Source organism: Rissa tridactyla, chromosome 23 (genome assembly GCF_028500815.1).
Source record: "Rissa tridactyla isolate bRisTri1 chromosome 23, bRisTri1.patW.cur.20221130, whole genome shotgun sequence".
Classification (NCBI taxonomy): domain Eukaryota; kingdom Metazoa; phylum Chordata; class Aves; order Charadriiformes; family Laridae; genus Rissa; species Rissa tridactyla.
The window spans coordinates 1,350,591-1,365,257 of NC_071488.1; the positions used below are offsets into that span (position 1 = coordinate 1,350,591).

Here is a 14,667-nt window from a genome sequence, read left to right on the forward strand (position 1 = left end):
GAGCTGGTGAGCCCCCAGGGATGACCCACACTGAATGTGGCCCCTCACCGGAGCATCACGAGGGTTCACAAAGAAACCGGCCCTGAACACATGGCACGAGCGTGTTGGTTAGTCCAGCTGTGCCCCTGCAGCACGCTTGGAAAATGAGGATGAGGAGTTTAAGGAGAGGCCAACACAAGAGAGGTCTGGGGAATTTCGTGCTTTATTGTCTCATGGGCACCTCGCGGGGCCAAAGCACAGCCTGGAGCATCAGGCGGAGGCAGCAGGGAGGCACAAGTGATGCCCCTTGCCCAGGGAGCGCAGGTCCCGGAGGGCAGAGGAGAGGGTGCGTGGCCGGGCAGCCCCGGGGCTGGCAAAGCTCTGGGGGGGCCGGAGCGAGTTGGTCCCTGCATGGCCTTTGCTGCTGGAGACACCCCATCACTTCATCTTCTGGGAGGGCAGCTGGTGGACCTGCTGCTGCTGCTGCTGCTGGCACTGCACCTGTGGCTTCCCGTGGCAGCTGGAGCCACCACTGCTGTGGCATCCACCGCCGCCGGAGCTGTGACAGCCACCACCGCTGCCACCGGAGCTGTGACAGCCACCTCCACCGGAGCTGTGACAGCCACCACCGCTGCCACCGGAGCTGTGACAGCCACCTCCACCGGAGCTGTGACAGCCACCGCCGCCGGAGCTGTGACAGCCACCGCTGCTCTGGCGGGTGTAGCGCTCCTGCCTGTGGCACTGGTCCTTGTCCTGCCGAGAGCACATCGTCGTGTTTCGGGGTGATCTGTCGGGAGAGAGGAGCTGTCAGGAGCTGCTGCACGTCCCACTGCCCCGATTGCCCCACTGCCCCGATCTTGCGGTCCCTGTGCCTGTCCCATTTGCCATCCCACCCGCAGCACTGCTGTGCTGGATCCCGGGAGACCCCCCAGGTCTGGAGCAGTGCCCTGCCTCCACTGACGCAGGATTTCACCAGCTGAGCGTAGCAGCTCGGCGTGGCCCAGCTTCCCTCTGCGCATCCCACTGCCCTGCGAGCACCCCCGTGCCACGGCACCGGGGTTTGCATTAAACCCGTGCTGCTCCATGGGGAAACGAGCCCCCAGCGAAGGAAAACCCATCCATGCTGCCAGACTTACCTGGCTTGAGAGGAACGCAAGAGGAGGGAATGAAGAACCCCAGGACAGGAACAATTTATAGAGATCTCGGATCCCTTTCCCCGGAAATGAGACAGCTCTCTGTCATAGCGATCTATTAATTTAATACCCAATCCCCATCAAACCGCCCTCTGTTTACATCGCTTGCCTGACTCATTGGTGATGGGTATCATTCCTTTTTTATCTGTTTCCTGTGCCACATAAGTATCTAATTGCCAGCCTCACCTGCCTCTAATAGGAAAACCCGTGGGTGCCTGTGTTTCCAAAGGCTCGTCTGTTTGGGGTTTGTTTTGTTAAATTAAATCCAGGCATAATTATAGCCCCGTCCCACGAGGCTCTGCTCACAGAACCCAATCCCTGCTATTGAGTTGGCACAAGGTAAAGCCAGAAATAATCCAGGTAAAAAGGAGTGGAAAGTTGCTCTCTCTTCTTGCTTAGATGCTTGGTCTGAAAGACCCGCCTCGGCCATGGGGACAAAATCCTCCTGGGCTTCCTCTAGAGAAAGGTCTTGGGTCTCAGGTCTTCAGCAGGCATTTTCTAGCTCCCCTCCTTGACCTGAAGGGTGTTAAATTCCCCCAAAAGGCACCTGAGCAACCAGAAGAGAGCCTTGGGGACCGCTGAAAGCCTTGCAAGCCCTACTATGCTCACATACATCTGAGCAAGGTTCCTGAGTGCTTCTTTGACTTTTAATGACATCCTCTTAATGACAAAGATCAGGAAATGAAGCCTGAGGAATTAAAAAACCCATCTGGTCCTGCCTCCTTCATCGGTCTGTCTTCTGGAGCAAAGCTGGAGCTCTGGAGATGGCCCATCTGCACAGCTCTGTCCTGGTTGAAAAGCTGCCCTGCACTTCATCATTCCACGAGGTACATTGACCTCTAAAGGCCACAGCTCCTTATTTACAGGATAAAGGGCAAGAAAAACTCTGAGACACAGAAGGCAATGTTGGGAGCCACACAAACAGACATGGAGATCCACTTTGTTGCCAAAGAGAAATGCTTTGGCAGGTCTCCGAGGGAGGAGGAGATGACACCAACAGACACCTTGCACCGTTTGAGCTGAAAGCCAATGTCTTTCCCAAGACACACATCAACTAGTGCTATTTCGTTATGCTCAGCACCACTAGTGGCACTGAAAATTAGCTCCTTCCAGCTTCTCCTGGACGCCGTTGGGTGATTCCTGTCTGGCTTCAGGCAAACACCCATTGGCAGGGGGCTGAGCTGGGGTCCCTGTGTCCTGCATGTGGCCCAGAGCAGAGGGGGATGTGGTGACAATGGGATGAAACCTCACTGCGGCTGTCCCCAGGGCATGGACGGCTCATGCTGCTCACATCCAAAATTTTGGCTACTTGACCTGTCCACCATGAGCTTCCCACCTGGTGGCGATGGCTGCCTGTCCTACCCGAGGGGTCAGCGATGGAGAGGACCACAGAGGTCTCCTCCCACCTCCTGGACACGTGGCTTCACCCAGCACGAAATGTGGCCGGCATTTACCGTGCTGACTGCCGCTGATGTCATAAAATTTCATTACAGAAACCGGTGGCTGCGATTGTAATTAGCAGAGGGACCGGGCAGACACCCATCTAGAGCTGCGTTGTGCTGGAGGCAAAATCCCTGTGGCTGGTGGAGCAAGTGCCTGCGTGCAGTGAAGGGGCCGGTTCCTGCACGGGCTGAGCACGGTGTCCACGGGGCTTCTCGCTATTGCTGCGCAACCCCCCCTCCTACCACCCAAAATAATAACCGGTGACTTAAGACTTAAGGACAAATGGATTTCTGTGTGTGAGTCTTGTGCAATCTGTTTTTGTCTTTTTTCCGGAGGATGTTAGTAACAGTCGTGTCTTGCCCAGGTCAGGGGTGATGTTCTGCACAGGAGAGTTTAATGTTAATTTGCTTTTCTGGTGATGATCTCATTCATTCAATGAGAAAGGACATATGCATATATTCAGGGTAACCAGCTGTGTACCAGGTTTCATAAAGGCTGGCATTTTTCTTGCAGTCTCTAGACTCTCAGACGTGTTTCAGTTGAAAGCAGAAACCACATCAAAATGGAAGCAGAGCAGCCTCTCTCCTTTTTTTATTGTGGTTACAGAAAAAAAAAAATCTTTAAACAGTCAAAAACTTAAGAGGAGAAAGAAAGGAAACTCAAAACATATGAGCAGTAATCGCTCGTAGGGTTTTCCTGGGATGAGTGGGGCTGGCAGCAGGGGATGGTTGCTCCCCTTGGCTCCCCTCCATCAGCCTTGGCTGTAGCACATCTGGGCCAGCTGCTCCCAGATGCAAAAGCCCTGCCCCGGTTGCCTTTCCAGCAGCACCTCTGCCAGGTCCTGGCCGTGCAGGGAGATGGATTTGGCTCCTCTCTCCTCCAGCTCTTCCCTTGACTCTTCACATCCCTTCATCCAGCTCATGGGGGCAGATACCTGCTGGCTTTGCCTGCCATCGGCACACAAACCACAAGCGTCAGAAAACGAGAAGTGGTGGAGTCTCCATCTCTGGAGACATTCCAAACCCACCTGGACGCGTTCCTGTGCCCCCTGCTCTGGGTGACCCTGCTCTGGCAGGGGGCTGGACTAGATGATCTCCAGAGGTCCCTTCCAACCCCCGCCATTCTGTGATTCTGTGTGGTTCCGTGATTTCCCTGAATTGAATTGCACTGCTTTATGCAGCAATATCATTCTCCCTAAAATGCAACGCTAAATGATCTCCTCGTGCACATGCGCTGGGCGCTTTCTCAGGGGGGAATTCCCCTGGTTAAGATATACAACCTGCTAGTAGCTGTATAGACCCTATATTACTCTACACCCCTGTGCCCCTGCAGCACGCGTGGAAAATGAGGATGAGGAGTTTAAGGAGAGGCCAACACAAGAGAGGTCTGGGGAATTTCATGCTTTATTGTCTCATGGGCACCTCGCGGGGCCAAAGCACAGCCTGGAGCATCAGGCGGAGGCAGCAGGGAGGCACAAGTGATGCCCCTTGCCCAGGGAGCGCAGGTCGCGGAGGGCAGAGGTGAGGGTGCGTGGCCGGGCAGCCCCGGAGCTGGCAAAGCTCTGGGGGGGCCGGAGGGAGTTGGCCCCTGCATGGCCTTTGCTGCTGGAGACACCCCATCACTTCATCTTCTGGGAGGGCAGCTGGTGGACCTGCTGCTGCTGCTGCTGCTGGCACTGCACCTGTGGCTTCCCGTGGCAGCTGGAGCCACCACTGCTGTGGCATCCACCGCCGCCGGAGCTGTGACAGCCACCACCGCTGCCACCGGAGCTGTGACAGCCACCTCCACCGGAGCTGTGACAGCCACCACCGCTGCCACCGGAGCTGTGACAGCCACCTCCACCGGAGCTGTGGCATCCACCACCACCGGAGCTGTGACAGCCACCACCGCCGGAGCTGTGACAGCCACCGCTGCTCTGGCGGGTGTAGCGCTCCTGCCTGTGGCACTGGTCCTTGTCCTGCCGAGAGCACATCGTCGTGTTTCGGGGTGACCTGTCGGGAGAGAGGAGCTGTCAGGCCCCTTTCTTTCCTGCTTCTGCTCTTCCAGGGAAGAGAAATCTGGATGTACGTTTATCCAGTCTTAGCCAGATCCCACAATTGTCTTTAAACCTCGCACCAGCTTCCTATACCACCCGCAGGATTGTCCCACCATAACCTTAAAGATGCCGGGAGCATCCAGAGCTGACCATGGATGGCTTTCTGAAGTGGAGCCATCTCTCTCCCGCAGGGAGCAGAGCAACACCCTAGAGCCTCCCCCCAAGTCCAAATCTCTCTGCTCTCCTTCGGCAACCCTCCTCACCCCACCTCCCTGCTCACAAGCCCCAGCCCGCTACAAGCCGCGGGGCTCAGTCTCTTCCCAATCCATCCGGAGGGTTCCGAATGCCGCACCGAGCCCCAAATCCCCGCAGCATCGCTGCTCTTACCCAAGATGCTCCTGCAGTGAAGGGGCAAGGAGGGAATGAGGCTTTCCGGGACAGGAGCACTTTTATACCCTCTCTGCGCACCCCGGCTGGAAGCGAAGCACCTCCCTGTCGCAGAGGTCTGTTCATTTAATTCGTTGATGGCTTTTTGGTTTGTTTTTTTTTTTTTTTTTTTTTTGCCTCCCTACTCTTCAGGTTGCTTGCGTGACTCACCCCATCCGCGCCGGGTCTCGCCTCTCGTTATCGGTCGTCTTTCCTGTGCCGCAGAAATATTTAATTGCCAGCTCTACCTGTGCGTAGCTCCGATGGGGGAGTAGTGTGGGTGGCCCCGGTTTCCACAGCTTTACCAGTTTTGCTTTTGGTGTTGATCACAGCCAGGGAACACTTTGTGTTTAGTGGGGGTATTTATGTCACGTACTTCAATCGTGCCATCCTTTTAAAATGTCTTGAGGTCCTCTAATCCTGCAAATCCCTGGAGACATCCAAGGCCAGGCTGGATGAGACTCTGAGCAACCTGATCTAGTTGATGATGTCCCTGCTCACTGCAGGGTGGTTGGACTGGATGGCCTTCAGAGGTCCCTTCCAATCCAGCACATTCTGTGATTCTATGATAAACCCCGAGATATGCCTATAAGTACCAAAAACGTCTTTGGCATGGCAGACAATTTTTCCTTAGCAGCAACTTAACCGGTACCACTGTTGGCTTGTTTCTCTTAAAACCCGCTGGTGGAGTGGTGAAAAGAGAGAAAAGACAGCCCCTGTGAAACTTTTTTTGTCAGTCAAAAGTTTCCTGCTGTTGCCAGAAGGACCAAAAGCAGTTGGGATTCTTATTTTTGGAAGGGGGAAGACCTGCCCTAGGTAGTGATCCAGGATTAGCGAGGTACGTAATTACGTGGTTAACTTTCGGTCCGTGAGTAATGCCGGAGCAGCAGCGCTGGTGGTTTTTTTCCAGGCTGTGAGCGTCTCTGGTGTTGCCACGTGGAGGAGAAGGTCTCCTATGGGTGCTGCCTTGGGTGACGCGCAGTGGCCTGGGGTGGCTGCCACGTTACAGGGAGCTGGGAGACCCCAGGGACTTTCTCCAAACTTGTAGGAACATCATTTTCGGAGCACTCTTCCCTGCTCGCCAATTAGCTCGTAATTGGCCAATGAATCCACGTGTTATTTGGATGCACAGGCCCACACAAACCTTCAGTCCAGGCCAGGCACCACGTTTGCAGTGAGAGCTAAACTCAAGCAATAGTTTGTGATACTCCCTGTACCTTTCCTCTACCTCTGCGGCATCAGTTTGGAAGTGCTGAGGACCATGGATCTTGCTTTGCCCTTTTCTGTCACTACCTGTGGAAGTCATTTCGGTTATTAAACAGGCAGAAAATAAGACTAAAAGCAGTGTTGCCAGCTCAAATAGGGAACTGCTGTGATTTTCTCAGTGCAGAACACTGACAAAACACTTCCCCGGAGGTGTTCAAGGCCAAGTTGGATGGGGCTCGGAGTAACCTGGTCTAGTAGGAGATGTTCCTGCCCAGGGCAGGGAGGGTTGGAAATGGATGAGCTTTAAGGTCCCTTCCCACCCAAACCATTCTACAATGCTATGATTCTATGAAAAGTGCTTGGAAAGCACAGCCTGAAAAATATTTCAGTTGCCTGCAGAGATGCTCGAGCATTTGGTTTTTTTGGCCCGCCTTTCCTGCCTTTTATTTCAATGTCTCCATGCTGATTCAGTTTTTATGCTATTCCCAGACGCTGACCACGGTGAGATGGCGCCTCAACCCCATCCCACCTTCTCTACTGCTGTTTGAGAGACCCGGCATCCTTCAGGAATTGGCTGGAAAACTGAACAAGCTGCCAGGCATCGAGGTGCCTCTCCAGCCTCATGTGAGCTCCTGCTTTGAATGTGGCTGCTGAAGCTTTGTCAAGGCACCGCAAGCCCTGAGCGGTTCCTGCAACCCAAAAAACACTCTGACACATTTGCTGTTACTAAAACGCGGAAGATTTTTGGACAGGGCAGGGTTAATGAATCAAGTACGCAACCTAAATGCTTCTTTTGTATTGCTTAATTGCTATTATGAATGAGAACCATGTCAGGGCAAACTGTACCCAGGTTTGATCACTTCTGTTTAATTGTGTTTGGTCCTGGAATCAGAACAACTATGGGAAATACTGTCCGTGAAAAAAGACTCAAAGTACTTTTTGCTCTCAACACTGTGCTGTATTCATAGAATCAGAATGGTTTGGGTTGGAAGGGACCTTAAAGCTCATCCAGTCCAACACCCAGGTTGCTCCAAGCCGTGTCCAACCTGGCCTTGAACCCCTCCAGGGGTGGGGCAGATCCTCTCTGGGCAACCTGGGCCAGGGGCTTGCCACCCTCGGAATAAGGAATTTCTTTCCCAGATCTCATCTAAATCTCCCCTCTTTTGGTTTAAACCCATTCCCAACGTCCCATGGCTCACCTCCCTGCTCCAGAGTCCCTCCCCAGCTTTTCTGGAGCCCCTTGAGGGACTGGAAGGGGCTCCAAGGTCTCCGCGGAGCCTTCTCTTCTCCAGGCTGAACCTCCCCAGCTCTCTCAGCCTGTCCTCCCAGCAGAGGGGCTCCAGCCCTCCCAGCATCTCCGGGGCCTCCGCCGGCCCCTCTCCGACAGCTCTGTGCCCTTCTGCCGTTGGGGTCCCTGAGCTGGACGCAGCACTCCAGGTGGGAGTTCCTCATGTTTTAGTTATTCTGAATTTGTTAAAGATCAGCAGCACCCATCCAGCAGTCCTGGGCACCTCTGGATTTTGTGGCTGTCCACCTTAACGTGCGTTGAAAGTGGGGTTTGTTAACGGGGCTTAAGGCAGATGCCGGAGTCACACAACCAGCCTTTTCAAACCATTCTTACACCAAAAGCCGGCAGCCTGTTCGGGGAGTTAGCTGCTGCCTGCGCCCTTTTCAGCAATGCCAGATATTTCTGATCATCGTGACACACTCGAGAATAATCTTATCAGGACAACATCCATTTCATGAATGGCAATGCCAAACCAATAAATTACACAATTCAGTTAATTACAAGCTGAGAAGAAATTTATCGGTTCATTGTGTAACGCTGGCATTTTGCAATGCCCCTGGCTCGACCCAGGGCTCTTGAAGTGCTGGGCAGAGGGTTTCTAGAAAGGCTTGCTGGGGGGTTTGCCACAAGCATGTGGAGATACCTGCACAACGATGGCGCTTTGGGGCCAGATGGCAAAAAAAAAGGAGTTTCTGTCCCATCATGGGTGCCTTTGCCTATTGGGCTTTTTCTGCCCCAGGGTTGTGCCCATAGCCAGCCCTGAGGGCTTGCGCAATGCAGCCGGTGGGGTCTTGGTGGGGGATTTGGGTCTGTGGGAAGGCGCCATGGAGGAGAGCTGCCTGCACTGCAGGGGCCTGAGATGGCCTCCTAAAATGTCAGCTTTTAAAATTATTCTCTCTCTTTTCCTTTGGAGTCCATAGGGGAGATTGTGGCAGTGCCTACCCCTATTGCCTGTGTCTGGGCAGGGTAACTTCAGGGCTATTGAAGAAGCACAAGGGGTCTTGTATTGTGGTATGAAATACAAGGCAAAAGAAAAATCATGATCAGGAAACTCATGAACTCCAAACTGCAATACCTCATACACAGTTACAGACTGATACAGAGAAATTCGCACCAGTGCGGACGTACACAATTTATTTTAGCACCTACAGATAAGATCATTAGAGGTACAGGACTCTTTGAAGATTGCTAGGAGACATGCAAAGCTTTCTGAACTCAGCACAAGATCAAGGATATGCATGTGTATAACATGCAGACAATGTCCTTCCTGCTCACTTCATCTTTGAGGATACTTGATAAATTTGCTGCTGGCAATCCCGTGGATTTCTATGGCAGCATCCCCCACTGCTCCCATGGCATCCAGATCCACCGCTGCTCCTGTGGCAACTGGATCCTCTGCTCCCGTGGCAACCAGATCCACCGTTGCTCCCGTGGCAATCAGATCCACCACTGTTCCTGTGGCAACCAGATCCACTCCTGTGGCAACCAGATCCACCGCTGCTCCCGTGGCACCCTTCACTGCTGTGGCATGAGGAGGCACTTGTCGGTGGCACTTCTTCACGGTGGCACTGGTCTTTGTCCTGGCGGGAGCACATCTTTGCGGATCTGCTGGAGAGACTATCATCTTTGAGTGGGTGCAAAGGCAAGAGACACTGTGATGTCTGTCAGCTGGCAGTAACAGCTGTCTAGTTAGATGGGGTTATATATCAAGAATAAATTCTCATTATAAGCCAGATTCTTGAAGAAGAGAGAAAAGTTAGCAATGCGTGGCTGCCCGTCGTGGTCCCTGACCTGTACAGAGGGCTCTGTGCTGTCTTTCTTTGGGGAAATATACGAAAGAGAAGTTAAAGCACTTGGTGATTAGTGAGAAGTGGTGGCCAGACAGAGTCCCAACCTGAAGAGTCCCGTCCTCAGCTGTCTGAACCAGTAAATTTGAAACTTTCCTCATTGCTTTCTGTTATTTATGTATGGACATGGATGAAGAAGACAACCTTGGCAGAAGGAAGGACTAAGCAACTGTGAACAGAGACAGTCACAGAGAAGAGACATGTAAGAGAAGTGGTCAAGACCTCAGGATCAGGACAAAGCTGGTGATCATTAGAAGTGCAAAAGTTGGATCAAGCGTGACTTACCCTTTTCAGCAGGAGTTTGAGAGGAGGCGTGGAGCTGAGACAATGAGGAGAAATGGGGTGCGAGATCTTTTATAGGACACCCAGTATTTTTCCTCCGGAAACAAGAGGAGCTCCCACTGGAGGGACTTGATTGTTCACCACCCTGAGCACTTTGTTAATTGGAGAGTTTTTACACTGCTGTTTTGACTCATGGTAGTATGAGCAGATCAATGTCCCGTCTTTGGGATCGCCGTTCCTCTTGTTACTCCATAAAAATGTTAATTGCCCACCACGCCTGGTGTGGTTCATGAGCAGGGATGGGGAGGTTTCTGGATGGTCTTGCTGCCTTTGCCTAAAGCATTTACCTGCTTCTTGTGCCTAATGCAAAGCAGCTGTGAGCCCGAGTCAGCAAAGCAAAAATATTAGTGGATGGGAAGGTGGGATAGTGGGGTGGGCTGGTGGACTGGGCTGCAAAGGGATCCAGAAAATAAAAGGGGCTTGAAATAGAAGAAATAAGGCCGCGGTGGCGTGTAGGAAAATGAATGTATTTGGGCAGCTTGGGAAAAAAATCTAGGTTGTGAGTGGGCGAAGGAGACAAAGGGAATTAAGGTTGCAGGTATGAGCACATGATGGGGTGGCAGAAGGCGAGCACAGAGCCCGGGGCTGGCCTATGTGGGGGGTGCCCTGAAAATAAGGAGTGCTGAGCATTCCTCCGAGCCCCTCCGAGCCCCGGGGCCAGCATTGGCCACACGCCTCCACCGGGGCAATGGGGCTCAGCCCTGGTGGGTTACAAAAGGAGTCGAGCTGCCTCTGGGCTCTAAAGCTGTCACTGAGGTTTGGGGTTGGGGTTTAGAGGTGGGAGATGGCGACACGAGGCTTTGAAGTGAATTCCTGCTGGATGTGTCTGGTTGGAAGGGTGGGAGCGGACAAACGCAGGCGGTGGGATGTGCCCGGGGATTAGCATAAAAGAGAAACCTATTTCTGAGTAAAACAACAAAGAAGCACTAAAAGGAGTGTTGCTGTATTTCAAGTCAGTCTTTTCTTTGCTCAAAGTGAGACTTGTAACCCAAACAAAAGGAATTTAAAACCCCACAGGAGGCAGAGAGCGTCCAGGCAGGAGGCTCGGAAGGACAAAAGGTCTCCAGTAATTTCCCATTCCCACGATACTTCTTCCAAATACCTGCTGTTGGTTACCTTTATCACACTTTGGTTGGAGAAAAAGGTAGGGAGGGAAGCGTTGTGACCTGTCTCTGTGCCTCCATCCTCACATATACATCGGGGAGGGCATCGGGATCCGCGTCTCTGTTGGTTTAACGCTCTGCTTTGGGGAGAAAAGTGTCTTTCTGCCTACAGAGCACACAGGCCTGATCTCATCCAGGACTCTAGAGGCCACTGTAATATTAATAATAGCACAGATCGAATTAAAATGAAATAGAGAGTCAGGGAGATTCATCGCTATCCAATGGAGCTGAATCACTTGGACAAATTGATACATGAGGAAATCAGAATGTGTCTGAGGATATTTCACAAACGTGAGAAGAACAAAAATTCTTGTGAAACTATTATTCACGATTCACTAATTACACCCCACATCACGTGGATGGTGACAAACAGGTTTATCGTTTCTCTCGGCAATAGGAACATCCACCTGAGCATGGCCTGGTGGGGAGAACACTCACGTGCCCTGGACAGGACCGTACTGCTGGTCTCTGAGCCCCACATATCTCCTGCAAAGATCCAAGTCTTTGGGAGAGGCTTCCCTGCGTCCCTTGATCCTATTCTGAGCAGATGGCAGCTTTTTTCTTCGGGTAATTTGTCGGGTTTATGGAAGCAATTGTTTCAGGAGCTGGTTTGTTCCCCAGTTTGGATCACGGTTTCTGGGTGGCTTGTATGTGGTCATGATTCTTCCATATTTCAGTTATTGGTTTTCTATTTATGAAGGAGATACATGAAGCACAGAAAAAACCCAAGATGGTAGGAGGATCTGGGGGACATCCCAGGTACAAGGTCAAGCCTCCAAATCCCTGAGAGGTGATTTAAACACAAAGATGCTCTCTCTTTTGTTTCAGACAAGGATAGCTTGTGTGAAGTCCCTCTCATTAGAGGTTAGAAATATCTATGTCAAAATAGCTTAAGCAGAACAACTGCCTGGGGTGTGGGAAGTGGGAGCTGCCATCCCAAGGTCTCCTCCATCCCTCTCTTCCACAGCCCTGCAAGCTCCAGAAGGGATTTGAAAGTGGATTTTGATGCCTTTTCCACTTCCCCATCCTTTGCTGTGATAGTTTTGCTGGCACTTTTCTTTCCATGGGGGTCCCCGAGGCTTGCACAAACGGTGTTGCCATTGTAGTCCACCACACAGCCCATGGGGTGGGCATTTGGGCTGCCCCAGCCACCCAAACCCTGCTTGGGATGGGGACGGTGTGCTCTGCAGCACACATGGCCATCAGCCTCTACACACGCACAAGGAAGGGGTTGGCGAGGAAGGCTTGCCGCTGTGTCACGGCAGAGCATGTTGGCAGCCCCCGTGTGTCCACCTGTAAAACATCCATCCCAGGAAGGAGAACCCTGCGCCTGTTTTTATTTCTTTTCCTTATCCAGATTGTGCTGCAGGAGAAATCTCCACCATTAACGTTGTGAAGTGGCTGAATCTGCGATGTGTCACATCCTGCAGGCTGGGCCAGGCAGGACACCGGGAGATGGAGACAATGGAGGCTCTCGGCTGGGCGGGGTGAGGTGCGAGGAGCCACCTGGGACATGATGCTGTGAGTCACTGACTCCAGATCCCTCCTTTGCTGCAACAAGCCTCCCTTTCCAACCCTACCAGGCCGTATTTTACGAGGAGTTTGGAGCTTTTTGCTCTGCTAGAGAGAGTGGGTCTGGCCAAATGCCCCCCTGATGTCTACAAACCCATTTCTAACTTCCATTTGCATGTGTTCCTGGCCAGATGATCCCCATTTCTCCATGGGTCAAAGTCTTCAGCTCTGAGAGGTCTCACCCTTCCCTGGTTTTTCCCAACACCTCCCATCCGTCAGAGCAGCACCGAGCATCACCGAGCACCAGCTGCTGAAGACACGTAGGTCCTGCAGGAGCTGCCTTCCTTGGGGTCAAAAACTGTCATGCTTGGGGTCTCTCAAGGTCTAATGGACCGAGCATTTCTCTTCCACCAGCTTCAGCATCCCCTCTTGCTCTGCACTATCTGTGCCATTCCTATTCCTGAATCCTCTTCCTGACTTTTTTCCCAGGGCTTATTTTGGAGGCTTCTGATACAAATCAAGCTGCACCCATCGCCTTGTCAGTGGATGAAGTGATGTGCCAAGCAGACCTCCTCGTCTTTACCTCTCTGAATAAGTGTATGTTTTTGGTTTTTTTTTACATTAGTATATCAGTATTTAATTGCTGGGTTGCATAAAAAGTCCACAATGAAAACTGCTAGTCCCTTCTCAATGAGGAAGTTGTCTGGAGTAGGAATAGAAAGACACCAAGTTGAATCAACCAGGAACCTTGATGTGAGGGGGAACGGGGATGCTGCAAACACCAGCTTTGGCCACAAGAAGGAACAGAATCAATTCAAAGGGATGAAGTGGAAAACACTGATGCAAGGGGGTTATGAGCCATAATTTTTTATTGCCTCCATGTCTGCTGTGAAATAAGGAGATGAATAGCACTTAATATTTCACAGAGACAATGGGTCACACCTTTAAAGCACGTTACAAGCAAAATGACAGCAAGAGTGGAGATCTGTGAGCAATACGGGACACGCAGACCATCAAGGCAATGCTGCAAGTGAGAAGTTCCTCTCATTCATCCCCATTCCTTGTGTTCTCTACTTTATCTTCCGGGCTGGAACTTTGCAGACCTGCTTTTGCTGCTGGCTTGGGATGCACTTTGCCATGGGCTGCTGGCTTGGGATGCGCTTTGCCGCGGGCTGCTGGCATGGGATGCACTTTGCCACGGGCTGCTGGCATGGGATGCACTTTGCCACGGGCTGCTGGCTTGAGATGCACTTTGCCGCGGGCTGCTGGCTTGGGATGCACTTTGCCACGGGCACGCAGCCTTGCTGCACCGGAGGGGGACAGGTCTGCATGGGGCAGCACTGCGGGATGCACTGCGTTGGTGCACTGTAGCATGGCTTCCCCCCCTGGTAGCCTGCTCCGTGGCACGTCTCGGAGCAGACCGACCTCCCGTAGCTGTGGCATCCCCCCGCTGACCCGTAGCTGTACGTGGGTCTCCTGACACAACTTGAACCACCTCCGTGGCATGAACCTGAGGACCCTTGGCATCTCTCGGAGCAGACCGATCTCCCGTAGCTGTTGCATCCCCCTGATGACCCGTAGCTGTACGTGGGCCTCCTGACGCAGCTCGAGCCCCCGCCGCCGTGGCATGAGTCAGCTGCAGCGTAGCCATGGCATCTCTCGGAGCAGACCGGCTGCCGATAGCCATAATGCCGGTAGTTGTGCCCTCTCATGCCTTCGACGCCTTCGCCCTCGCAGCCTGAGGAGCAGGTGTTGTAGCCGTAGCGGAAGGGTGTGCGCCGGGTGTCCAGCCAGGACCCCGAGGGATCGTACCAGGTTGAGTTCAAGTTGAAGTATGATTCCCTTCCGGACGAGTATATCATGTTTGAATTGTAGGGAATAACCTGAAAAACACATGGACAGATAGGTTTACATTTCCATCTCCTCTGTTTTCATTTAATTTCCCATAAATCTGCTTTAGCGAGCCATTCATAAGTCAGCCTTGCTTACCCTGAAAGCCTGGATCTAAAGGAAATTCTTACAGTTGCCCAATACTGGTCATATTATGTCCAAACCGTCTTTCTGACCTTACCCTTGATTTTTTTTCCCCTCCAAGAACAGAAGCAGCTATAAAGCACTGCGGCGCATAGTGGCATTGTTTTAAATCCCATGCCTATGTCCCCCAACAGCTTCTTTCTTGGCTTAGCCCACCATCCTCTGGCCCTGGTGTGTAGAGCACGGTCTGAAGGACAGT

General features: G+C 52.4%; 4 protein-coding genes across 4 annotated transcripts; all 4 read right to left on the reverse strand.

Annotated features, from left to right (window-relative positions):
- Positions 1 to 417: 417 nt before the first annotated feature.
- On the reverse strand, positions 418 to 747 carry LOC128901129 (loricrin-like). Its single transcript, XM_054182934.1, has one exon. It carries the CDS (start codon positions 745 to 747, stop codon positions 418 to 420), a length of 330 nt encoding a protein of 109 aa, XP_054038909.1.
- A 3,486-nt stretch (positions 748 to 4,233) lies between these two features.
- Positions 4,234 to 4,587, reverse strand: LOC128901132 (keratin-associated protein 5-4-like). Its single transcript, XM_054182938.1, has one exon. The coding sequence runs from the start codon at positions 4,585 to 4,587 to the stop codon at positions 4,234 to 4,236; it is 354 nt and encodes a 117-aa protein (XP_054038913.1).
- Positions 4,588 to 8,841: 4,254 nt separating this feature from the next.
- LOC128900839 (loricrin-like) lies at positions 8,842 to 9,165 on the reverse strand. The gene has a single exon (XM_054182390.1). It carries the CDS (start codon positions 9,163 to 9,165, stop codon positions 8,842 to 8,844), a length of 324 nt encoding a protein of 107 aa, XP_054038365.1.
- Positions 9,166 to 13,504: 4,339 nt separating this feature from the next.
- LOC128901201 (keratin-associated protein 5-2-like) lies at positions 13,505 to 14,296 on the reverse strand. The gene is made up of 2 exons (XM_054183037.1): positions 13,698 to 14,296; positions 13,505 to 13,553 (listed from the first exon to the last, which is right to left on the reverse strand). The coding sequence occupies exons 1-2, from the start codon at positions 14,294 to 14,296 to the stop codon at positions 13,505 to 13,507; spliced, it is 648 nt and encodes a 215-aa protein (XP_054039012.1).
- Between the last annotated feature and the right edge of the window lie 371 nt (positions 14,297 to 14,667).